The sequence below is a fragment of the Saccostrea cucullata genome, unplaced genomic scaffold (genome assembly GCF_032062105.1).
Source record: "Saccostrea cucullata isolate Sc308-1 unplaced genomic scaffold, CSIRO_AGI_Scuc_v1 ctg443, whole genome shotgun sequence".
NCBI lineage: Eukaryota > Metazoa > Mollusca > Bivalvia > Ostreida > Ostreidae > Saccostrea > Saccostrea cuccullata.
In genome coordinates, this window is record NW_026932961.1 from 92,562 (window position 1) to 119,126 (window position 26,565).

Genomic DNA, 26,565 nt, shown 5'->3' on the forward strand with positions numbered 1-26,565 from the left:
ATATTACTGCAACGAATCTGAAGTTCCTATTAGTGCCAGTGTCAATGTGTATTGTATGTCTATTAATTTGATTTTTTTTTATCTCTTGATAACTTGATAGGGAATTTTTAGCAATTCATGACAAATTATCACGATAATTTTTGTATAGTTCGGATGCACTTTGATTTCGGTCGCAGCACCCGACAAACTTCCTTATTATGATTTTGAATGAAAAGAAAATGTGTATAGGAATAAATTTATGTTGCATAGTGATTATAAAAGTCTACGTACTTTTGTTTTCAAATGTCCCAATTTGATCAAGTACCACGTGATATGAAAAAAACCTAGAGCTTCCAAATGAAATTTTTAGTCGTCTATGTGTATTTTCCATTTCTCTTTTTGCAAACATGACAGTTTAGATTCCTTAAATTCTTTTAGTTGCTAATTAATTTAAGATTGGTCCTTGTTTGATCATCTTTTGCATTATAAAAATTATGCTACTCATGAATGATCCATAGCTCAAGGCCAGGACTATTTAAGGAGAGATTCTCTCCATGAGTCGGCTGGCAAACATTTAAAGTCATATTATGAGCACATCTCCGTTTTATGTCTTCAAAAAAAAAAGCATACATTAATGTTTGGCTTGTTTCATCATCGACTGTTTGTACACTCTAATTTTTAACCTTTTAATTCCAATTATCTGTCCATAAGTCTGCATCCCTTGACCACATGGAAGCGCAAGGAGTCTAAAACATTAATGCAGAAAATAAAAGTTGAAAAGCAATTTATTAATCATTCTTATCACCTTCATTACCTGAATACGGAGTTTATACCCGGTATCTCTCAGTTGATTCGATACGCAAGGGCATGCTCTACGTATGTACAATTTCTAAAACGAGGTAAGTTGTTGACAAACAAGCTATTGAAATAAGAATACCAGCAGCTTCGTTTAAAGTCATCATTTCGTACATGTACAAATATACTCAAATTTCAGCAAATATAATCTATCATTGACTCAAATGCTGACTGACGTTTTTCATACTTAAAACGTATTTTACCAAGCCATTTTACACCATAAAAATGTGAGAGTAGTGCATTTGAATATTCAGGACTACTGTACAACAAGATACATTAGCAAAATCTACTTTTAAAAAAAAGCAGTGATAAATATTAATATATAGTTGTGATGATTTCAATTTTTTATCGTCATCAAGTTATTTTCAACAGTCTAGTGTAGAATCACATATTTTCGTGGGGTCAAATTTTCGTGGTTTGAGAAAAATCTTTGTTCGTGGGGATTCGATTTCGTGGATAAATAATTGTTGAGTATTTATCCATGTTTTAATTTACATTTCGTAGCGGTCATAAATTAGTGGGTCTCTTGATACCTCGAAAACAACGAAAATAAAACCCCTACTAAAATTTGTAATTTCATAGTATTCAAAGTCAAAATTTTGCGAAATTTATGGTAAAAGCAATAACTTGTCAGCAAATGCAATACCTATGAACGTCGAATGTTGGCTAACGTTTTTCATAAAAACTGTAAGACCTGTATTAACACACTATGTTGTCTACGAAATTTTCCGTATTCCCAATCACGACAAAGAGCATACTCTAAGTGTGACCGATAGACAGTGAATGCTTATTCCTTCATGGGACCTGATCCAACCTCTGCGGTCAAAAGAGGTCCGTATTTGCTCTAAATCTGCCCACAATTTCTATCGCTTCAATACACTTGTGAGCTTAATAGCCATTAGTTACATGTGGCTCAATTTCATATACTACATTTGTATTTTAATGTTTAAGAATTTGAGGATTTATTCATTTGCCATGGCTATTACGGGATTTTTGTCAAGGACATGTATACATAAAAAATAAATGGGTGGACTTCTTCATGATGAACCTAATTAAACTGAAAAGCTGATTTTACTTTGCCACGATATATTATTATAGCAGAGGTTAAGGAATATCTTTAGATACACATCGTTGATATGCAAAAAAAAAATTTTGGTTAGTTCCTATCTTTTAAGAAAATTTGCACATAAAAGAAATCTGCTTCAGCAAAAATCTTTAAATGAAATAGACTGCTTAAATGAAATGTAAAACAATTATGATGATAATACTAGTAAATATATGAAAATATTTTCGAAAATAAACCATTGATTGTAACCTTTTTTAAGTGTTTCCTAGTGGCATTTTGTGTTTTTCTAAGAGCAAAAGTTAATTATTTCATGAGAGCAAGCATCAATCCAATTCAAATATACACATTGATTTTGCTGCAGGTTTGACCTTATATTTCACAGCTGGTTGCAAGTTCATTGGTTTTCAAAATTGTTGTTTGTGTTGTACATTGCATTGTAGATCTGTATTCAACAAGATTTTCAAATAAGTTACTAGTAAATGTATATCAAATGTTGATTAGATACTGGAAAGAACTGAACATTAATCAATTATACTCATTTTATTCAGATAATGTGAATCATTTTAGTTTCGGGAAAAGGGTTTAATATTTATATTTCTGGGCGATCAAATATTTACTTATTATCGTAATTAACTCGTTAATACAAACACAGATTTCATTAAATAGGTTTATTTTAAAAATAATGGTTAATAAGGACAGTCGTTATTGAAGGAGTCTAGCCAAAATCTCCAATATTTGTCCCAAGGGAATATTACGATTCCACAATACGTTAAAGTGACATAATAAAACGCTACTCCTATATATTAGAAAGACATTGTTTTGAAAATTGATAGTTATACAAAATGACATAATTTCCCCGAACGTGTTTCAAATCTCATTAATATAGCTCAACATTGCCCTAAAAAAGCGATGCCTTTGTTTCTTTTTCACTCATTTAATAGAAAAAGATCAGTTACAGAAATGAAATCACTTCGTCTAAGTTAAATTTCCTGCTGATTTTCTTTCATCACACTGACAATCTTTATCCGGTCCGGGATTTTTATGTGCTCACTTCTCCGGTTCTACCATCAGTATTGATTCTGTTGTAACAGAAAGAGGATGAAAGAAATGCATGCTATTCTCTGGACTTCGCTAATTTTTTCATCAGTTAAGGTAAGTACATTCTGTGTTGCTCTATTAAAACTTATTCTGCATAAGAAGACTCTACTATAAAAATAGGGTTCTCATGAACGAAGTTATATTTTTCTTTTACGTCTTTTTATGCTTTTTACCAAAGATTTACCAGCTGGATTCATGAACTTCATTTCTTTCGAATTGCTTGGTTAAAAAGGTATAAAACTTAAATGCATATGAGGATTTTAAAGCTACATAAAATAATTATTATTACAAGTTTTAGATTAAAAATGGTAACCAGTCTAAAAATAAAAATGGTTACCCTAAATTAATGTAGATTTAACCATAATTACATCTATAAGACACGTAACCTACTTTTTATAGTCTGGCACACGCTGGGGGGTTTTGTTTTATGTCAGGGTCAATCGTCTGCCTCTAGCTCCTATCGAAATTTCTTTCTCATTACTCTAAACATTATATATGTTAACATTTAATTGCTATATATGAAATTGTCCTCAATAAATCCATGATTATCAAAAATTACTGAAAACTGTTTCATACAATATTTTTTAATGAAAACAAAACGATGTTTAGACTTCTAATTTCTAAACCTTGTAGGGTATAAAAGATAAAGAGATCACAGAAGTGAATATTTAGAATCTTGGCCTTTTTTGTACATTGAATTTCCATACAATTTATTCAGGGTTTAAAAGTTTTGATAAATTGAAAAGACACGATTTTATTCCCAGTAAATATTTTTTTCATTATTATTGATTTAATTGATAGATTTATCTTAAATTATACATGAAAACCTCATTGCTAATTAAAACGATTGTAAGATATATGATGATGCGTAAAAAAGGTTTCAACAATTTTGAATTTAATTCGCTGTGGATACATATTTCACAAATAAGTACTCTCGTAGCAAGGCGGATACTACAGTCAGTAGTGGAGAGGGTTCTTAAACTCTGTTGCCTATTGTTCTTAAAATCATTGCTGTTTGAAAGAATTTTTTAAGTTAAAGGAATAAACGTTCTTTTGTATAATTATCTTTAATTTTGAAACTTAAAAAAAATGGGTGAACAAGACGAATCAAACGCCTACAGTTCGACAAACATGGTGAAAAAATCTTAATTGTAATTTTCTTTGATATCTCATCTAATATTAAAGAATACTTTATGCAAAAACTCCACAATTTACAAAATTCTTAAAAAGATTGAAATTTCTTGCTTATGAATTAGTATACACACGCTAAAGAGAAAGATTTGTTCATTATAATTTCATTATTTTCAATTACGAGGACTCTAATCTAAATACTTTATATGCATTATTTTGTTTTACCCAACTTTTTTTAAAGGCAGGCAGCAGTGTAGATCATTTTATATATGTTTTTGAATCTTATGATGTTTATTAGCGGGTCAACTTGAAATACATGAACCTTGTAAAAGATTACAGGGTTTGAATTCTTCTTCTAGTCTGGTTGACTCCCCTTTCTTTTCCTATGTACACCCTGTTACAATGTCATTATAGTGCTGGGGGTCAGATTATGTAATTATATTTTGCCTAAAATGTGTAATACTTTTAATTTGAGTCCCCTTTTCTGACCCCCCTTTCGTTAAATTTGTGTCACTTCTTCCGTCATTAACTTTAATAAATGACATATTTCACTTCTACATGATGTTATTTTTTTCTTGCTTTTAACAAAAAAACATGCCTTATTCACCCAACTCTTTTTATTCATACCAAAAACTACAAAAAAAAAAAAAAGAAAAAAAAACCGGGACAATCTGAAAAAATTGACCAATACAAATTTTTTGTTTATGCATCAGATGGGGAAAATGTTTTCCTTCAATCAAGATCAAAGAATCTGGGTTTTACGGTTTGCATATTCTGTTTTTACAGAACCCTTTCTACTTTTTCAAGACCACTATGCTCTGGATAATTATCCAGTAGTTTACAGCGGGTGTTTCTGCTAAAGAAGAACACTTATGAGGATGTTTCAGCACTCATTCTTTAAGTAATATTACGCCCTATGTTTAAGTTTCCTATGTCTTAATGGGAGTGCAGAAATAAGTGCTAAGAAATCCGTGTTCCTTTTCATTCACTGTTTGTAATTAAGAGCTATGAAGAATCGTATCTTTGGCTATTTCAGATACAACTGTCTTGCTGCGAGTGCAATATACGAGGGCTGTTCGAAAATTATTGAGACATTGTGTATATTTTGCTTTCTAATGAACGTCTTTCGGTGAAAATTTGCATATACGTATGACATACATTAAGAATTCATAAAAGCAAAAAATATTTTACAAATATTAAATATTTTCTGTACAATGGTATATAAATGCGTCATCAGTAGGGGTACCCGGAGCAGTCTCGAAACCAGATATTGAAAATATGTAACGCCAACGTTCTTACTCTTCGTGGACCCATAATAAGATCGAAAATAATTCTTTTTATGTGTATAATTTTTCAGCTTTAATTCAAATTCATTTTGTGCAACTTTGATAGAATTTTGATCAGGAATACTGAGATCATAAAAAAATTAAGCGCGGTAGAGAAATCTGCTAAGAACGAAAAAATGGATTTTGACGTCAAGGGCGGAGCAGCGAACATACCTAAAATTTTGTGTAGCGCAATGTAGAACTTATTTCCAGACACAATGACCTGCTAAAATACTAACTACGAGAAAAAAAATAATGTGTTAGGGTTTGTTATTTCATTGGTATACATTTTTTTCTTACAATTAATTCAACCAGAGTAAAATCAAAAGCTCCGGACGACCATCAGTTATTATGCACGGTATTAATATCGTTACGGTATTAATATCGTTGACCCGCGTTGCATAAATCGGCACTGCATGATTTTAAGTAATCTTTTCCCACAAATGAAAATATTACACTCGGGTAGCAACAGCATAAATTTTTAAGGAATAGTTTAAGAAAAGAGACTGTTTGATTTTTGTACTGTTATATGTAATAACAAAGAAGGAAAAGGATTAAATGCTTTCCGATCGTTTTACATGCGAAACCATCCCTGGCTGATGTGACGTTAAAACGACGTATTGATGCTGCTCCGGGTCGATAGACATATGCATGTTTATTATTTCATCGAAACTTTTCTTATTATCATAGGAATTAGAAATTTTGCATAAGTGTTTTATTCGTTCTTTATAAAATGTTGATGAATTTTCCTGAAATTATCTCCGTCCTTTATGGAGTAAATGTAATTGTCTCAATAATTTCCGAACAGCCCTCGTATTATGTGCCATTGAATTTGTATTTCGTTTTATTCCCTGTATATATCTTAAGCTCTGTAAAACCATACCTATTCAACAAAGTTATTTCAAGAGCAATTAGTTGTCTTAAAGTACGGAAAAAAAATCATTGGGATTCGTTTAAAATGAAGTTACAATTCAGAGAAGTAACCGAGTTTATTGCTTGATTACAGATCTTCTTGTGGCAAATGCTAATCGAAGTAATTTATACTGCAGCAGATTTTGCCGGTTTGTCCCTTTTGATGAACAATTCCGCCATATGTTTTTGTATGCGAAACGAAGAAAAGTAAGATTTCTCATAATTAAACATAATATTCGTATTAATCTATTAGTTAATAATTGCCGATTACGAATACATGTACGTATTTTTAGTACATGTTTTCCTTTGGAATTTCCTTTTTGTTCCATCAAAAGTTATGTCTTAATAAAGACAAACATAATATTCTGACGATCATTGATTTTAAATAGGGATGTCAACGAATATTCGAATATTCAAATATTCATTCGATGAGTTGATATTCGAATATCAGTTTATGATTCGAATATTCGGATTTTAAGTATACAAGCATTTAAAAGATAGAAAAATCTGGCAGTTTAAACAGAAATTGAATCAAATTTATACTGTTGACCAGCAATAAGATTTGATTTAAAACAAAATTAAAAGACAATCCTCTTGGATATAATCCATTTGATCATTTAATTATAGTGGTATAACAGTATCCAGTAATTACAATTAGTCTGTATTGTTAGGACACAATTTTAAAGTAAACACATGGATCCCTTGTTTTTCTGTATCATTTAAAATCATTATCAGGAAATTAATTGGCTAAAAGTAATTGCTTTTAATTTTTCTCCATTACATAATTGTTCTGTCTGGTGTAAATCTGTGTATACTTTGGTAAGACAATTAATAAATCTGGAAAGTACATGTACTATAAGAGTCTTTTGAAATTTCAGGAAAAAATCATCACATTTGAGATGTACAATCTTCATATATTCTGTAAAATATTTTAAGAATATAACTACTTTGCATTTACAAAACTCTACATGAGATTTTATTCCAAAATAATGGCATAAAATAATGTATATTGCTTGACAAAAGAGTGAAGATATATTATAATGCAAGATGTATTTTTTTATCGAATATTCGAATATATTCGAATACCACTATCGAATATTCGAATATCAATTATTGACAATTTTGACATCCCTAATTTTAAATAATAAAAAGTTGTGTTATATATCAAAAATGGCATACTTTTATTTGAAAAAAAGTTTTCAGATAGATTCTATCGACCAGTTTAAAACAAATTTTGAAAATATACAAGTAATTCAAGTATAAATTAAAGATGATTTTTAATAGACGATGTTGCAGAGTTTTAATTCCTTCGTTCTCGACTAATCACCTGGCGAGCATTTTCTGTGTTGGAAGCAATTGTACTCTTGGAGAACGAACTCTTAGATGAAGTCATACTCTGTCGTAAAAATGGAATTCTTATGTAATAGAAATACTCTACCACACGATTTAGTACTTTACACGATTACATGTACCTCAGAGGAGTGACGGAAGGGAAGTTTCTGACATGAAATTGAAATTGATATAGTGTAAAATTGATGTCGTCGCGTAATAATCCTTATATACATCTCATATAGCATATTTCTCTGGGGGTCTTTTTCGTAATGGCTGGAAACAGGTTGATTTTAAACTTTTATCTGCCTTTCACATTTGTTCCCTTTCCCGTTTTTATAATAAACACTTCCTTGTATCGCATTCTATTATCTTTACAAAAGAAACAGAGGGGAAAAAATACTGTACATGTTTTGTTAGTTTCCTCTGAAAAAATAGTGATAGACCAATTGTTTAATTATTATTTGTTACTTGAATATCTTAATATACCTGATTCCCTTGAAAATTATTTAAACCAAATACATCTCAAAGTTACGGAAAACGCTTGCTACCACTTCAGAGCGATTTAATGCCAGACTGTGCATTTGAACGTAATAATCAATTCGTCTAAGTGCAAGAAATTTGCATTAAAACGCAATGATCATTGCTTTGCTTTAATTGCAGTAATTATTGCATTCAAAAAAATATCTCTCTAATTTAACCTCAATGGGTTGCCGTACAAAGGAAAATGTTGATGTTTATTTTCTCCCTCGCTTCGTCCAAATATGAAATTCGTGCTAAATAATTAACAAATACATAGCTGTCGTAAACAGGATGGTGACAATTTTGTTTTGCATTAATGCAAAATAATAACACTATAATCCAGAAAATTCACATTAGAAATGTTCGAAAAACTCAACCCACTCATGTATCATCAGTTCGTGCTCAATAGTGTGTCCAGAGTTTAACAATTGAACATATTCGGTGAAACAGAGCTTGTGTCCTGTTTACATAAATAGTTTACGTTTTACAAGTATATTCAATTGTTCAACTCTGTTAACAACATTGAGCATGGGCTGATGATACTAGTGAGGGGGTTTTGCTTTCGAACATTTCTACTCTGAATTTTATGGATTATAGATGTAATATTTTTTCGTTAATACACAATAAAATTGCTTCTTTTCTAAAATATTTATGATATAGTTAAAATTTGTGAAATGCAAGGCTTAGGATGTTTTAATCAAACGCGTCCCGGAATTCGTAATTCCAATAATTTCCAGATAAATTCAGTTGTCAATTATATTTTCAGGTGGAATGCTATTGCAAAATACACTGTGTGAGTCGTGATATTATACAGAAAATTTGTGAAAACGTTCAAATCTGTGTCAAAATAACCTTTAAGTCTCGCTTTCTAGCTTTATTGTTTGTAATTTCAACTTTAAAGTTAGCATTCCCAACTAGTAAGTTGGTAATTCCATCTTGCTTTTCCAACAATATCTCGGCTTTTCCACTATAAAATTGGCTTTTCCGACTGAATAACATATACGGTACCGGTGTAACGTTTAATGGAATAAAGGATCAATTTAGTGTCTTCTTGTTGAAATTTGTATTTTACAAGAATCTTTGTCTTGATAGCTCAGTCAGTAGAGCGCACTCTTAAGGTCATGGGTTCGAAACCCGACCGAAACTGATCGAACTCGATAAAATTTGTATCAACTGTTCCTTTGCCATGCTCTCGGCACGAAGTAAAAATTGCGGATCCTTTGAATGAGACCTTAAAATCGAGCTCTCGTATCACGGCAGCGGTTGGCTCGATAGAGATCCTCAATGCTCAATGGTCCTGATTGCCAAGATAGTTCAAAATCTAAATTTGAATTCCTTCATTGGTATAAAGTGACATCTCTATACCAGTTCAAAATTCTCAGATAGTATCAACATAGTGAAACAACGTAGAATCAATCATTTCATTTATTTTTCCATATTTAAAAAAGGGGTTATTCGTTTTCAGTGTTTTGTCATAGGGTTTTCTTTCGAATTCTAGGCTGTATATTTAAACCTTGATTTAAATGGATGTGTTTAGAGAAGAAAACAAATCGTTACGTTCCACTTAATTCTAACTGTCCTTTTTACAGGTTTCTGAAAATGCTGATCAGAACATCACTAACATGCAAAATTCGAGACATTGTCGCTCACAGACCGGAGTCCACGCGACAGTTCGAGATTTTCAGCTTTCGGCCTACGCTTGGTGTTTTTCCTTCATTTTTTACATCAAATATCGACCGTTTGTCAATGTAAATGGAAGTTCAACATCAGTTGTTTTTATCTACAATGGCCGCATTCGAGTTATACAGTCGCTGGACTATAAGAATATATCTGCAAAGTCAGACGTCTGCTCGACACTCTCTTCAGATGAATGCCATCAGTGGGTGTCCTGTTGTGAGGCTGCAGATAGTTGTTGTCAGAGACAGCTAGCTCTTCCACCGGAAATCAACAATACTTGTGTACGCATATGGGACGGCTGGAGCTGCTGGAATGACGCAACACCCGGAACAGAAAATTACATCACATGTCCTCTTTTCATGCCTTATTTTTCACCTTCAAGTATGATTTTATCATTCTAAACCACTTTCAATAATTACATGTAAAGTTAAACATGTATGGATTTTCCCAAATTCCCAAATTTATTTTATCCTAAAGAAGTCCATTGTAATCAAATTCATTTAACGTGATTTATATATACATGTATTTTTTTTTTCATTTGAATACCTTTATGAGTATCTCGTATGATACTTATTCATTTAATACTATTATGGAGATTACCATGTAAAAGGGACAAAGATTACAAGCACTTCCCTCAATGATAAATATTAAGAAAAAAATAATCAGAAATGCGTACAATCATGGCCTCTTGGAAACACCAGTGGTCAGATTATGTTCCAAAAAAGGGATAACATACAATGTTGACACGTTACATACATCAGAAGTCCTCTGTTTTGATCAAGTAATGTAAAGTCCTGTAACAAAACTGTATTAAAGCAATGTTTGTACACTTTGTATGAAACGTGTCAATTAGACTTAAAACAGTCGGGGTTTTTTATTAATTAAAGAAGGTCATTGTTAAGTCCATAAGATATCCCAAACACTGATGTGTCGAGTTTGTTGAAAGCTTATGAATATCAAATTATTTTCCAGAATCCTGCCTCGCTTAAAAATTGATTGAATGTGTTTTTAAAATGATTAGAAAGTCAAATCTAATAATTTATTAAGACTTTGATACAGTAGCAACTTATTTAGTAAGAACTTTACAATTTTTAAAAATCCGGTTTCCATGCATTTTTTCTTGGAGTATTTCAGATTTTTGGTTACAATAACAAAATATCTACCACTTGGACTGTTTAATATTTTTGACTGCAGTGTCTATCACAGAACAATCTTTTAATTCTGAACCCAGAGGAATATTTTCTCTTTTTTTGATATTTGCAAAAGGCTTGCTAAAACGCATTAACTTATTGAATTTATTCCACAACTGTAGCATTGACAAAATAAACTTTATCATTTATACAAAGGGTTATATAAAGCATATGTGATATTTAATATGATTTAAATCCATATCTATACTTTTATAAAAGGTCAGTTTATTTTTTTACTTAATAAAATAAAATAAATTCTTCTCCCAGTGCATGTCGGATTAGATAAGATCAAAAGCATTATTTAATAAATAAAAATAAACATTTTTAAAACTTTTATCACTCAAAGAGAACAGAAATCTGTGCAAGAATCTAGAATGAACAGATATGCTAAATGAATTTATACTATCAGTTTGCTGGCGTTGATGGCCGAGATCAGCATGGGTTAATAATATCATGTGATGCTTCTTTTTTGAACCATCAAGAATGTGTCTAATCCATAAGAGTCCATTTTGTCCCTAAGGATGAAATACAGGGCTTAAAGAACATTAACTTTCAATTACTCTAACCGACCGACGCCAAAGCCAAAATCATATCAGTACTTTGACGAACTCCCTAGCTTCTGTGCTTCATGGTTCATGAATCGGACTAAAAGAAAGCCTTTTGTACCTCAGTTTCCAAGCTTGGAATCTATGCTGCTGTGTATTCTATCTGCTATTAACATATCCCGTTACTCCATTCTGTTCTTATTGTCACCATAGAGAAATCAGATCTCATCCCTTATCATCCAGACCGATTACAATCGTATTGTTTTATGTCTTGTTCCTCGTGTTGCTATACTTGTACAATTATTGTTGACTTTGTCACCTTTAACTCAGAAATAATTGCTCTTGGGTAATAAACCGCTCAATATAATTTTGCAATGTCGGAATATGTCGTCTGCGAAAGGTCTCAAGACCTCACTTGCTTTTAGATTTGATCGATTCTGTCGCGGTGATAATCTTTGTGTTTCTTTTTGTTCATCACTTTTATATGATATAATATACTTTCTTTGTGTATTGAGACATTTATTCTAGAATAATTCACACAAAATTTTAAATACTTATTTCAACCTTTAAACACTTTGTAATTAGAGGTAAGCTGACCACTTCTGATTCTATGGACTTTCATCCAATAAGATGAAATATATGGAGATAAAGAACAGTATTCAAGCTCAAAAGTCCATTAAACAATACAAGATATTAGCAGAGCAAACACGGTCCTCCAAAACATCAGAGCTGGGATCAGGTGCCATGGAGGAGTAAGCATCCCCTGCTTACCAGTCACGCCCGGCGCGTACTCCTTGACATGTTTGGAGAAAAAAAAAACAGAAAAATACGTGGACACCTCAAAGTAATCCTTTAACTTATGATAAAATAAACATTTACCATTTATTGCTCAATTTATAATCCTCTTAAGCGTTCTAAACCTTTAAGATAAATAAATTTAAAACTCTACATGTATGACATTTGTACTGTTATTGTTTAAATAAATAAGGAAAATCGACTTCTATTCATCATGCACTGTACTTCCTCTATATTTAAATATAACCGTGTGTACATGCCATACTAGTATGTTTGAATGAAATATAATTTTAGTAAGCTCAATATGAACATCTTTCTATATTGTGATTTTCTTCATATCAAAAAGTCTTTTTCAGAGTTAATCTAAACAATATTTTATTCACTGGTGTTATTATGTTCCCCAAACGAAGTTGGGGAACATTATTAGTTATCCAGGTTCAATCAAGGGCCTTCGGCCTCAGGGTGTATGGAATACAACCCGGGGTAAATAACCGTACACCCTTGATTGGACTTGGATAACGAATTTATTTCCTTTATACCCATAAAAATGCTTTGTAAACATGATTTTTAGCTTTTATCATAGAGAATGTATGCATTGTGACGTCACGTTTTATTTACACCCGGCACAAGTCGGGTGCACGGATATTTACACCCGACTTTGTAACCAATCAAAGCTCGTGTTACAAGCTAGATAGGAAATAAATTGTTTTTACTTTGTTTCTTATTATTATTATTATTTTTCTTCTTCCTGGGAAAATCTTTTCCGCGAGTGATCTTGTAAACTACACACCCGACTAAGGTGAAACCTCTTTAGGGTCAGTCGGCATGTTATGTAGATTTGCGGAACGAAGGTCATTTTGCGTGCACGTGCATGCAAGAGCGTGCACGTGCAACACGTGAAATGACCAATATAATGAATATTGCCGTAACTTTTTAAATTTTAGAGGAAATGTTTTGAAACTGTTAATATAAAGATATATTAGTAGCATAGACAAGATGACATGGTCAAAATAGCAAGATCTCACGCGTATGCACGTGCGCTTCCCTCTGATTGGCTGAAACAAAAGTCTCAATATCTTTCTTGTTTTTTGATAAAATTCTTTGAAAGAATGTGCATGCACGTGTGCTTGCAAGAGCGCGCACGTGCGACACCAGAAATGTCCAATATAATTGATATAGACGTAACTATTTATTTTGTTTATGAAATGTTTTGAAACTTATAATATAAGGATATATTAGAAGCATAGAATGACATGGTAAAATCAAACTTGCGCTTCGCTCTGATTGGCTGAAATTATAGTCTCAGTATCTTTCTTGTTTTTCGACAAAATCCTTTGAAATTTTGAACATGGTTATATACCTTATAAAGATCTACAGCATGGATATAAGAATTGTCATGAAAAGCATGCGCATGCACGTGTGCTGCAATCTGATTGGCTGAAAATTTAAATGTCAATAACTTTCTTACTTTTCAACGAAACGGGATAAAATTTAGAATATGAATGGATATAATGGATTCCTACATAATGGTACTATCAAAATTGAATGCACGAACATTCATTCATGCACGTACAAGCGCGAAATACGCAAAATGGCCAATATTTTTAAAAAACGTTAAAATGTATATTGTAAAGAATTTATTTCTTCTTACGATATATAGATATGTTAATTGTTTCGACAACATGCTATGATCATCTTGCATGTACATGCACGTGCGTGCGCGTACAATTCGTTAAAAAACAGTTGATATCATTGTACCTTTTATAATTCTTTGACGATACTGTGTACAGGAATGAGGCACAAAAAATTTGGGGAGTAACGGTCCCCGTTACAATTAGCACTAGTTGTGAATAGGATTGGGCAGAAGGCGCAGCCTATTTTAGCCCTCTCCCTAAAGTCTTTCAGAGTGTCCTTTAATGAATTGATAAGAATATTGATCACATGTATGATTGTTATTTCTAGCGGTCTTCATAATGATGATAATCGCAAAACGTATTGTAAAATCAAATGGATGTTGCTGTGTTTCCAATCATCAAAGGTGTCATTAAAAAGAAACACCCTTTGTGCATAAAAAATGGTTGTTAATAGATGGTTATGATTAAAAGACTACATAAGTTTTTCATTAATAAATATCTTCTAAGTTGATGAGTTATACAATAAATGTAAGAAAAATTGTATCATGGCACATTTAAAGACCTGTGTTGGCAAAAAACAAATTGCAAAACAAATATTAACTTGTGAAAGAATAATGTTGACATCTTGAATATCGTCTTACTCATATTAATTATTCAAATGGTATCTGCCATTTTCATGCTGATACTTTCAGAATTTTATTTTTTGAAACGAAGCAACTTGTTGAATAATGATATCAATTTATTTTCTACATTTCGGAAATTCTATTCTCGATACAATCACATTGTCAGGAAATAAAATATAACATCTATTTGAATGTTGAATAAGTATTCATACAAATTTAAGGTCATTATTTTCACACTTCATTGTCTACGATTTTTCCCTCATCATAACACGGAGCACAGGCAGATATAACCGATCGACAAGGGGAGCGGGGGCTTACTTTTCTATGGCACCTGATCCCTTCTCTGATGTTTCAGATATCCATGTTTGCTCTGCTCCAAAATTGTATTGTTTAATTGGACTTTTGAGTTTCATGTTTGCTCTTCTCCACATTTGTATTTTTTCAATGGACTTTTGAATTTGATTGCTCTTCTTTATCTTTATATTTCATCAATTACCGCTCAGATGGCATTAAACTGTGTATAAACGATTTCTGAAAAAAAAGTATGATGAGAAAATCTGTTTTTAAAAAAATGTAATTTTCCAATTTTCTTGTAGGAAGTGCGGTAAAAACCTGTACAGCTAAAGCTGAATGGATAAAAAAGACTGATTACCATCACTGTGTTGACAAACAGGTATAGATTTTTTTTCTAATTACTTCATGAGGTTTTCTAAATGCATGTATGATATAAGTGTATTTTTATACGTTATACGAGGGACGTTCAATAAATAATGTCATCGGTGGTCGGAAAGAATCGAAAAACGCTATTCAATGATTTAGCCTTAATGATTTCTTTTAAATATTCTCTTTTAATTAAAATTTACATCAATTAAGCGTATACTGGAATATGTTAAGATGGATTAAAGATGTTTTTTCAAGTTTGGAAAATATATAAATTATTTTTCCGTTTTTCCTAAAAACCCCTCAAACCTTCATGGCGTGTTTGTTTGGACGCTGTCATGAGGAAATATAATGTAGTGGGTATGAGAAAATCTGTAAACCTTTTAGCAAAAAAAACTTCTCCAGCAATTGTATTGCCTCCCCGAATAAGAATTTGAACAATAATATCACTAATATTTAAGAAAGTGGCATATGAAACTGTTTTTGTGCTTTTGCAATTCATAGTTTTTCTCAAACCTTGACTGTTTTTGTCAAGTGCATCTTATTGTAAATTTGTTTTGGGGGTTTAGAGCAATGGATTCAAGTTTCATTATCTATTTGAATTTCAGACAAATGTTGATAACCAACTTTAGATTTTAAAAATAAATAATTGTTTAGATATTCTTACATGGTGTCGTTTTCAGTCATTTTTAAAAACATAGGGTGAGCATTGAGTACTAAGCTTTTTTTTTGTTCATTTAAATCCACATGCCCATGTGTCTATAAAACATACATTGACTGCTGTAAATTTCACATATATCGGTGACTATTTCTTTGGGATTCTTAACGAGTTTTACAGCAGCTTTCATGAAGCGTTTAATTTTACTCTGGTATACTGATTCTTTACCATACATTTATCATGCAGTGTTCGAATATGAGGAAACTATATGAAGAAAAGTGGTCACATAAACTGTAATCAATTTATTAAAGATTAAATCATGAGAGAAAGTCAAGCTTTATGTCATATAATTTCTGTGTTGTATGTCATAGACCTTATGACATTATTTATTATATACCTAGGAGAGTTGTGTACTGTTTGTTAATAATTTTCAAAAGATTCAAATATTATGTTCGCAAATTCTTCTGAAAGAACTAGTACCTAAAAGGCAATATCTATATCGTATGTATTGGAATAACGAGTATTTTATTATTAAAATTTAGTGAGACAATTTTTCTTATCGTGCCTAGCAAATTAAACATTTCTTTTCTCAATTTTTTTTTTATCTAAATAAGCATTAATAAAATTTGAAAGAAGGTTAAATTTCATACAATTTGTAAATAATATAAGAGATACTTATATTTTCAGTATACATAAAGCATTTTTACTATAGATGCAAAATGTAAATATAACGAACACTGAACAAACTCAAATATTCTACAATCAATAAAACCTGTGACCACTGCATAAAACACGGACCGCCGAAAATTTCAAAGGTGTGATCAGATGCCTTTAGGAGGAGTGAATAAGAGATGGATACTCACTCCTCCATGGCGCCTGATCCCATCTCTGATGGTTTGGAGGTCCGTGTTTGCTCTGCTCCTAGTTTGTATTGTTTTATTGGCTTTTGATCTTGAATTCTGTTCGTTATCTCTATCCATTTCATTTATATTGTTTCAAAAGAAAATTTTGGAGCAAGGTTCATTCTCAAATACACATCATCAGTACAATTGTTTGAGACTTTGCCTCGCTGTTTAAAAATATATATTCGTCCAGATGAGCTTTCTAATTTTTATTACCTGTATTTTCCAACTAGGGAATTGAGACCAGTTTGTTCCTGGGCTTGGGGTGTAGTATCGCCAGCGTATTGTTTCTAATGCCAGCTGTCGGTATATTCATACGATACAGGTGGGGTTTTTTTGTTTTAACACAATTCAACACCATGAGCTTTTGACAATAATAAGATTTACTTTTATATGTAATTTTTATCTATATGCTGTTGAAAATAAATATAGAACGGAAATAATTAAACGAGGGCTGTTTTCAAAAGATAAGTACAAGGAATATTTCAGAATACATTTTTTTTCTTATGGTTTATTAAAATACCAGTTACAGAAATTGCGATAATCTTTGTTGGGTGCTCCAGGTAAAAAAAAAAAAAATTCCGAATTTATCATTTGGCAATGATATATTTATTGATCCTACAGTAATGTTAGGCGTTTTTGTACACTTGTTTTATTTATTTTTAATGAAATTTGAATTTACATGAAATTTACACCTCTAGGAAATAAAACTAATGTTATTTCTGAACGGCTATCCTGGCTCCGGGGCCATAAAACTTAGAATAGCTCCTATGTATTTGTAAAAGTGAGTCTAAGATCAAAAGTGAACTCGTCTAACTTTTATGACCCAGGAGCCTAGCCTTGTTCTTTTTTTAACATTATTTGAAATTCACATTATTATAAAATTAAAGCACAAAACTAATATGAAAAAACTAAAAAACTAGACTTTTACAATTTTTTAAACTAGTACTTGTCTACAATTCTGAAAACAGGTATAATAAAACTCTTTAAATATCCTACTGAAATTAAACTCAAGGATACTACAAAAATCAAAGTAACATTGCCGTTATACTATATGGCGAAACCCAATAACTTGGGAGTGTATAGCTCTCTAGTTATTCACATCGGCCTTTGATAAATAGGGAAAAAAATTATCTCCAGGCATACTGTCATTCAATAATTAAAATTGAACGCGACAGTTTTACAATCATGCACAAAAACAACACGGATAACAATCTAAAATCAACACCTCTTTACTTCCAGCGCCCAAATATTGTAATTTTGTGGAAAATCCTCGGTCCTAAGGGAAGTACGATCAATAAAACACATGTGATTAGTCTATAGTCATTAGAAATGCAGCCTTCATCAAATAGATACGATACACCGATATAGAAACATTAAATGTTTGACATATCGAAACCAAAAAATAAAAATAGATTAAATTTGTTTTACGAGGTTCCTTGAAATTCAAATGTTCTGATGTTGAACAGTCAAGTTAAAATATTTCTTGATCTCTCATATGTAATATTCCTATCATAAAATCGCCATTTGCTTAAAAAATCTTATCTACGTCAGTTAAAAGTTTACTTTGCATAAAAAGTTCAGATACTAGTCATAAGTATAATAAAGTTTTTCTTTGTTGAAATGTTTGTCGTATGCTTTTTTTCAGAGCTCTTTCAAGACAAAACAGAGTACGAGTGCACATAAACTTTTTCTTGTCCCTGATCATACAGGAAGTAGTTTCTGGATTGTGGGATATCTTGATTACGTATGACAAGGTTCAGAGTTCTGAAGTATTCCAGACAGCACTGATGGCGAACGGAGTACGTATTATTCTCAAAGGAATTTTAATATTTCAATTAACTTTATGCAATAAATCAAAATCCATCCATTTTGTTTTAGGTTTTGAAACCTAAGATTATATGATTTATTCTTCAATACATGATTAAATATTTTTATATTTACAAAGGTTATGTAGAAAGGGAATGTTTGTCTTTTTCAAGCAGAAGGACGTTTTCATTATGTACTCTAGATTTCTAGCAAAAGTCCACAAGATGTACCGGTAGTTAAATACTGAAGTGTGTCAATCAACAATTTCTAAAAATGATATTAAGATTTAAATATCTATGTTGACAATGTTTTATCTATGAGACTAAGAAAAATGTATGTTGCCTAGCCCCTGTACAATCCTTAAATGCTTAATCTAGCTTAAACGATCACGATGTAACGGAAATAAAAGACGTTCTTGGAAAAAAAATCTGCTTAACTAAATGTCTTTGGATTAAGGACAATTGATCATGAAATGCCTTGCAAGGTTTGCTTTATGTCTCACTTGTTTGCAAAAATGCGACTGAACCAATTTGCCTCGATTTCACAGGGAGGTTTGCTTAAGTGGGACAAAAGTCTCTAAAGTACTCATTATTTTTCTAACCATCTATAATTTATATCAATTCTGCATGCAAAAGGTCACAGAAATTATATGTCAGGCTTAAATAAGCGAAATGTATGTTAATGATGATACATTTTTCTGCTCATTAGAGAATTACTGTATACAGGGTTATTTTCACTCTGCTTTATTTCGCCCTTTCAATCTTGCAACCAATTCTGCCACGTCTTAAAATCGCCCAGTTACACTATTGTTTAAGAAATTATACTGTATTCTTTGAATTCTCCCCGTTCAAAATTCGCTTAACCGAGGTATAAAGGACAAAAGGGGCGAAAATAAAACGGGGACGAAAATTTTCCTGTAGACAGTATATCTATTTTCAAGTGATGACAATTTTCTTAAGTTAAAGACCGTATCAACCGAGGTCTCTTGTCGCAGTAGGTGTTGGCATGAAAAAGAGCCTTCACTGCTCAATGGCCCTAAGTGCCGATGATAGGACACAATTTGTAGCTCTCCACCCTCTAAGGGTGGCGTCTCCATATGAGTGTTAATATCTCGAGAGGAGCGTTAAAAGAACATACAAACAAACAAATTAACTAAATTTCAACTAATCTGTTTATTCTTAGACTTGTCAAAGATAAATCAAGTACATGTATTTGCATTGTATTTTCCTCAACATTTGCTTGCATATTTATATAAGTTCACTAAATAAAAAAATGATTTTATGCAATGTGCATGAACAACTTTATGGTTTATGGCAACATAATACAGTCAAACCATGCCATCTAAAACTCGATGAAAACCCGAAAATACGAGGGTTGTCCAAAAAGTTCATGGACATTGGCGGTTTTGTTAAAATAAATGGTTCTATATACATCTTTTGTAAATCAAAATATTTCTTGTGAAAAACCAAGTCAGATAGATTTCATTTTTATTGATGTAACTTTATATTTTAGTAAAAATCGAGATCTTTGAATGTTGCAGATAGGTTAAAATGCCGTAAACTTTTAAATAAAGTCTTTGGATTAAAATGATTATTTTTTTTATATAAAACAAGTCAAAGCTTAATAAAAATTATATGTAATACAAATAAAGAGGCTATAATCATATTTGATATCTTAAGTATCTGTTACTATATAGACAATGAAAATACTAAACAAAAACCTTAACAAATATGTGTCAAAACTCGACAAAAAAAAGCGACGTCGGCCGTCCAAATGGGACAGTTTCCGATCAAAAAATATTGTTTTAATACGGTTGAAACGATGTCAGAGACAAAATATTTGTTCAAACAACTCAATGTTATTAGAATATATTTAGTTTATAGATTTGAGATAGGTAAATAACTTTTTTCAAGGGTGCATACAAACCCGAAGACACTACAAGGATTTGAAAACATATGTTATTTGATGGAAATGGATATTTCTTTACAGGACGTTGTTATAAATTTAACGCAACATCAGACTGGGCTGTGCAGCCTGTGTATACGAACTGTTAATATTGATGACGCTCGTAAATTATTGTTTAATGTTTTAAATCTAAAAAATTAAATAAATCATAATCTGTAAAGATTTTCATAGCACTTTACAGTGTGACAAAATAAAGTAATAGTAGTGTGAACATGTACATGTATCAAAAATTCAAAATCCAAGTGTTTGACGTTATAATGAAATTAGCTTAACGTCAGACTGGTCCGTACGCACTATCCGCGACCTTTAATTACCCCGATAAAGTTCCATCAATAAAATTTAAATCTTTCTGACTTGATTTTTCATAAGAAATATTTTGATATACATTAGATATATAGAGAAACATTTATTTTAACAAAAACGTCATCGTCCACGAATTTTTTGGACAACCCTCGTATACTTCTACACACCGGATAAATCAATCAAACCAAGGTAAAATTGTTAAGGAATAAGAATTTGGGAGTTCAAATATCTTCGACGAAGGCAAGATATTCGAGATATCAGTTCAGAGATATCCAAGCTCAATTATAATTTATATGCTGAAAAAATAAAATGTCATTATTGTGAAATTTTGCATTATTTTACTCAGTTTTGGTGCAAAATGCTGTCCTTCCTGAAGATCTATTTTAAGGGAAGTAGCTTCACTTGGATGCTCTGCGAGGGGATATTCCTGCAACGTCTGATGTACAATGCTTTCGCTCCCCCACGATCCCTCACGTCGATTTACGTCATTGGATGGGGCGTTCCTCTGATTTTTTCTGGAATCTACGCCCTTCTGAGGAAAATATACAATGATAAGAGGCAAGATTAGATTTACACAGGTGTTCCATTTCTTTTATCTTAATATCATTTATTTTTCAGATTCTTTTCAAAATGTTAACTTGACTTTGTGGTTGTAACGGACTTCTTTTTCCAAAAAAAATATTTTTAAAAGAAATATTTTTAATTTATTCTTTAGAAAAAGATAAAATATAATCTTACTTTCAGTGCACAAAAGGCAATTTGATTTATCAAAAGCAAAAACACGACGTATTAACAGGTAACTTCAAATCTGTCAGCAGACTTTTCTCAATACAGCTTTAATTTAATATTGTGTAAATTTCAGTTGCTGGGCATATTCGTACAAAAATTTAGAGTGGATATTTGATGCACCAAATCTAATATGCCTTGTGGTAAGTCTATTTTTATTAATATTCTTGTCTTCAAAATTACATGTGTATATAGTTCAATATGTGTTACTTTCATCACTTTGAATCAATGGGTTTCTAGAGTGTGATAGTTCTGTTCGTTTTTTGCATTTAATCTCATATAAATGACTAAACTATCTCCTTGCTTTAGTATTGTAAGGACGACATATACATGAATGAAAAAGAAAATTATATTGCGTCAAAAAACATTTGAAATTATCTCCTTAATTTTAACATAGGATGCTTTGCATTTTAATCCAGGAAAAATCATCAAATAAAACGAAGTACTGAGAAAGACAAATTGCATTTGCTAATCGAAATAGAGAATAAGTATTATGTATTTTAATTGTGGTTTAGGCAGGAGAAGTCAATAAAAAAAACTTTAGAATGAAAAACTTTTTTGAGAATTGTGTTCACAAGTACTTGGAACAAAAATGCATTCAATTTCGTGAAAAAGTGATATTTCATGACCTTCTTTGTGTTCCACTAAAGCCATTATTTACAAAATAGCGGACATTTATCGTTTTGTGTTCATTATATATACATGTATACATGTGATTGATTATTGCTATTTTATGCCTAATCGGCAATATTTCGGCCATATTTCGGCAGCACATGCAAATGTATAGATATAGTATATAGCATGTCTTGTTCTATTGTTTACTGAAACAATTACAGGCAAATTTACTTATACTTGGAAACATCCTTCGAATTCTCCTCACACAGATGCAGTCTCATCCAAATGAGCCCGGAAACTTCAGGTGAGAAATAAGTATGTTCTTTGTTGCTTAGATTATATTACATGGTTCACTTTTAAATGGAAAGAAACAATTTTTCACATTTAAATGTAAGTTGCTTACTATTAGCTTAGTTAAATGGAAATTGCTAGAAGATTATTTTTGAAAAATAAAGATATTGTTTATCCATTAACCGTTCAATCTCTTTATCCTAACAAGTCATTAAGGATTATCTCATTTCGAAACAAATTTATATTAAAACTGTTTATCTCTGAATATATACATTATAGACCTCTGTCAGTTATCAGTAACAGATGTACATTGTTTAATCCTAGTAATACCGTCCTTTTTTATTTTATTCTTTTTTTTTAATTCATTGCATTTTCAAAAACTTTTTTTTACAAAAAGAAAACAAACATTGAGAGAGAGAGATAGAGAGAGAGAGAGAGAGAGAGAGAGAGAGAGAGAGAGAGAGAGAGAGAGATAGAGAGAGAGATGGTTAGGAAAATAAATCTGTCAATGGTCTCCAGCTTTCATCAAAAGATTCTTTTTTTTTTCATTATTTTTATAAGATATATATTATTTTTGTAATTCATACATTGTCTTAATAGAGGATATCAACCCACCTAAGGAGATGTTTCTGTTTGTACATTTGTACAAATGCTGTGTCAGTTTGCTGTGCTTGTAAAGAAAATGATTAAACAAAACGTAATTACATGAACAATTAAGATATTAGATATTGGATTTGGGAATTGTTTCTTATGAATCACAACAATGTGTTGCTGGTCATTCAACAGTATGAAAAAACGAGGGGTTTTATGACTGTATGTTTTTCATAGCCTTGTTTGTCATTAAAAAATCTGAGACCCTTGACAATTAAATTTATCGCTTTGCTGACAGCGCTTTTTATTATGAAGCTTCAATTTTAAGAGCAAAATTTTAATCATTTACTATAGTCACTCTTTTATATCAAAATCTAACATCATAAATTTTATTCTCTGAATCTGATAACAATCAGCTGTCCTAGAGTCCCCAAGCTCACGACTCAGCAAAATTGATGATTGTTTAATTATCTTTATTGTTTTAAACCTGGGTTTTCGTATTTTACAATATTTTGCACCAACTGTTTAGCTGGCATCTAATCACCTTCTAAAAGTAGTTAATTATACTTACTATAGTTTGCAATAGCTTCCTATTATTAAAATTTTGATGGACTACGAATCTGAACTTTTAAACACTTATTAAAAGATTTTAATGTTTAAAATCTTTTACATTAAATATGTCTGATGTTAAATTGTCTTTATATATAATTAGTATTCATTTTGATATAAGAACATTGTATTTTTGAAATATAGGTCATTGAATGAAACAATCTGAAAATCATAGTCAAATGATCTGATTCCTTGTAGTGAAAAAGGATTTACCGTAGTAAAACATTCCGTAATTATTGTACATTATTGTAGACTATATATAGTAACTAACAGTATATTTTAATTACAGTTACTCCAAATTATATCCCTCTTTCAGTAATATAAAACCAATTCGATGTGAAGCAGTATTTTATTTTTTAATTTCTGTTTTGTCTTTTTTTTTACAGGCGAGCCGTGAAGGCCACTTTTGTTTTAATTCCATTGTTCGGGATTCAGCTATTTGTTACATTATACCGTGTTCCTATCAGCAAAGAAGGTGGAATAGAATACGAAAGATTTACAATCATTGTTGATCACTCACAGGTAATGGAAATAAATTAAGATTAAAGCAAAAATAAAGAATTTGGAGACTATGTTAAGTTTTTATTTTTTCTTTTTAATGTGGAATGGTTTTATAAAAGCATTGATTCACAATCGATTTATTCCAAAATAAAGAATTGTGCTTATTTGTGTTTTTATCATACTTTTGATATTGATTAATGTTTTTGTGTAGTATTTTGTGAAGATTGAAATTAGTACTTACATATAATTTCAGATGTAAAGAGCGATAATAATGAAATTATTCTCTTTTCACTAAAATTTATTTTTTCAGGGAGTATTTGTAGCCATTTTATTCTGCTATATTAACGGAGAGGTAAAATTCTTGTCTTTTTCTTGTTTCCTTATTTTAAACAGTTCATGCATTTCAAAACCAGAGTAATTTTGATAAAAATATTTAGGAACTTTATATGCATGCAATATTTTATATTTGCTTTAAAACGAGAAAACTCGTGTACAACAACTCTAGAATATACAGGTAATATTGTTGTTGTTTTTTTTAATTTAAAGGTAATTTCGAATCTAAAGAAGTCATGGAGACGTCGACTGAGCGACAGATATTTCCGCATCGCCAGAAGAATGACGATTTCAACCAATCAGACAATGTCATCTCATGCTGAGTATGACGTAGGCGAAAATTGCGTAGTTTCAAATGACTGTGTTAATATCAGTGGCGATGACCGAAAGAACAACGGAGAATTAGAACTCAATGAATCTAATGGAATTATACCAGGAATGAAACGAAAAGTGTCATTTGCAAATTTTCCAACATACCCAACATGATTGATGAAGAATATAAGAGTGCATTTTCAATACATCTTTTAAAAAGATGTCGATTTTTTTTTATAATCAGAAACAAATTTGAAGAGTGACAAAACTGAAAGACAAGAATTCTTTGTCTAATATTGGCTAGCTTTCACATCGTTATATGTATGTGAAAACAATTATACATGTAGACCCCCCTTCCTCCGGAAAAAGGACACATTACAAGAAGATAAATGTACGCAGACGAAGATCATCTCTCAAGCTAGTAAGGACAGACCTTAGCCAACAAACATAATAACATGAACATGTATTTAATTGAATATTGAACAAACCTTAATCAAACGGTAGGACGATCGAAAAATAATATAGTAATTCGAATCTACGGTTCATTTTGTTGTGTCATTGATGTTATTTGTATATTATATCAATTAGTTTCGCTCATTGTTATATGATAGTGTTGTAAATACCCGTACTAGTTTTCTTTATCGAAAATACTGCTGCGCTGTTTTCTTTTATTCACACAGAGTCTGACACATCTCTTTCATACTTGGATATTTTACTTTAAAAAGACACTAATGGTAATCTAACAACCAAGCTCTATGATAAACGTGATGACTTTAACTTGCTACCGTCAACTTCCCTTACCTGTGCAGCAATATACCTTCATCATCTGCATACGGAGTTTACATAAACAATTTCTAAAAGGAGGTAAATTATTGACAAACAAGTTGATGAAACAAGACAATCAGCAGTCTCGTTTAAAGTCAACATTTCGTAAGTTCTATGGTCGATACCATGACCTTGTCAGCAAATACAATTTATCATTGAGTCAAATACTGGCTGAGGTTTTTCATACGAATTGTTAGTCCATTATTTATACACTGAATTGACGACGGATTTTTCCGTTATTTCCCGATCATGACAAGAAGCACACGGCGGGTGTGACCTGTCAGCAGAGGATGCTCACTCCTCTATAGCACCTGATCCCACCTCTGATGTTTCGGAGGTCCGTGTTTGATCTGCTCCTATTTTGTATTGTTTTATGGACTTTGATATTGAATACCGTTCGTTATCTCCATATTCTTCATTGTAATCTTTTCTGTGCAGCTTGACTAGTGTTCGATATTTTTCAACATCTTCTTATTTAAATAAAGAAGTTGTAAGTATTCAAAAAATGAAGGGTATAAGTAGTCTACATTAAGTCCACACATTTAATTCAGATTTTATTAATGTTTCTTCTTAATGAAATGTTTTCTATGAACTCGTATTCCATGACATGTATGCATTAAGTTTCTGTTATGCAGACAATTTCACATTTCAGTCTTTTATAAAATAAATTATATAATTTTATCAATTGTTATTTTAAAATTAACATTATGTATGTCAAAGAGGA

At 31.3% G+C, this 26,565-nt stretch overlaps 1 protein-coding gene across 2 annotated transcripts; it reads left to right on the forward strand.

Moving 5' to 3' along the window:
* Window positions 1-2,947: 2,947 nt before the first annotated feature.
* Window positions 2,948-26,490, forward strand: LOC134236669 (calcitonin gene-related peptide type 1 receptor-like). 2 transcript variants are annotated; one of them, XM_062718846.1, is made up of 11 exons: window positions 2,948-3,052; window positions 9,807-10,275; window positions 15,278-15,354; window positions 17,135-17,226; window positions 18,550-18,703; window positions 21,325-21,536; window positions 21,841-21,907; window positions 22,601-22,683; window positions 24,257-24,392; window positions 24,682-24,723; window positions 24,918-26,490. In XM_062718846.1, the coding sequence occupies exons 1-11, from the start codon at window positions 2,999-3,001 to the stop codon at window positions 25,188-25,190; spliced, it is 1,659 nt and encodes a 552-aa protein (XP_062574830.1). In that variant the 5' UTR covers window positions 2,948-2,998; the 3' UTR covers window positions 25,191-26,490. The 2 variants fall into 2 exon arrangements, with proteins under 2 accessions (XP_062574830.1, XP_062574831.1); XM_062718847.1 differs by having other exon boundaries at window positions 22,649-22,683.
* The last annotated feature ends 75 nt before the right edge of the window (window positions 26,491-26,565 follow it).

What these genes read in the sequence shown, in the direction of transcription:
- LOC134236669 (XM_062718846.1), top strand. Translation starts at nt 2,999, where the DNA reads ATGAAAGAAATGCATGCTATTCTCTGGACTTCGCTAATTTTTTCATCA. An exon ending in GGTATATTCATACGATACAG is followed by an intron (nt 17,227 to 18,549) that starts GTGGGGTTTTTT and finishes GCTTTTTTTCAG; the next exon opens with AGCTCTTTCAAGACAAAACA. An exon ending in TCATTGTTGATCACTCACAG is followed by an intron (nt 24,393 to 24,681) that starts GTAATGGAAATA and finishes TTATTTTTTCAG; the next exon opens with GGAGTATTTGTAGCCATTTT.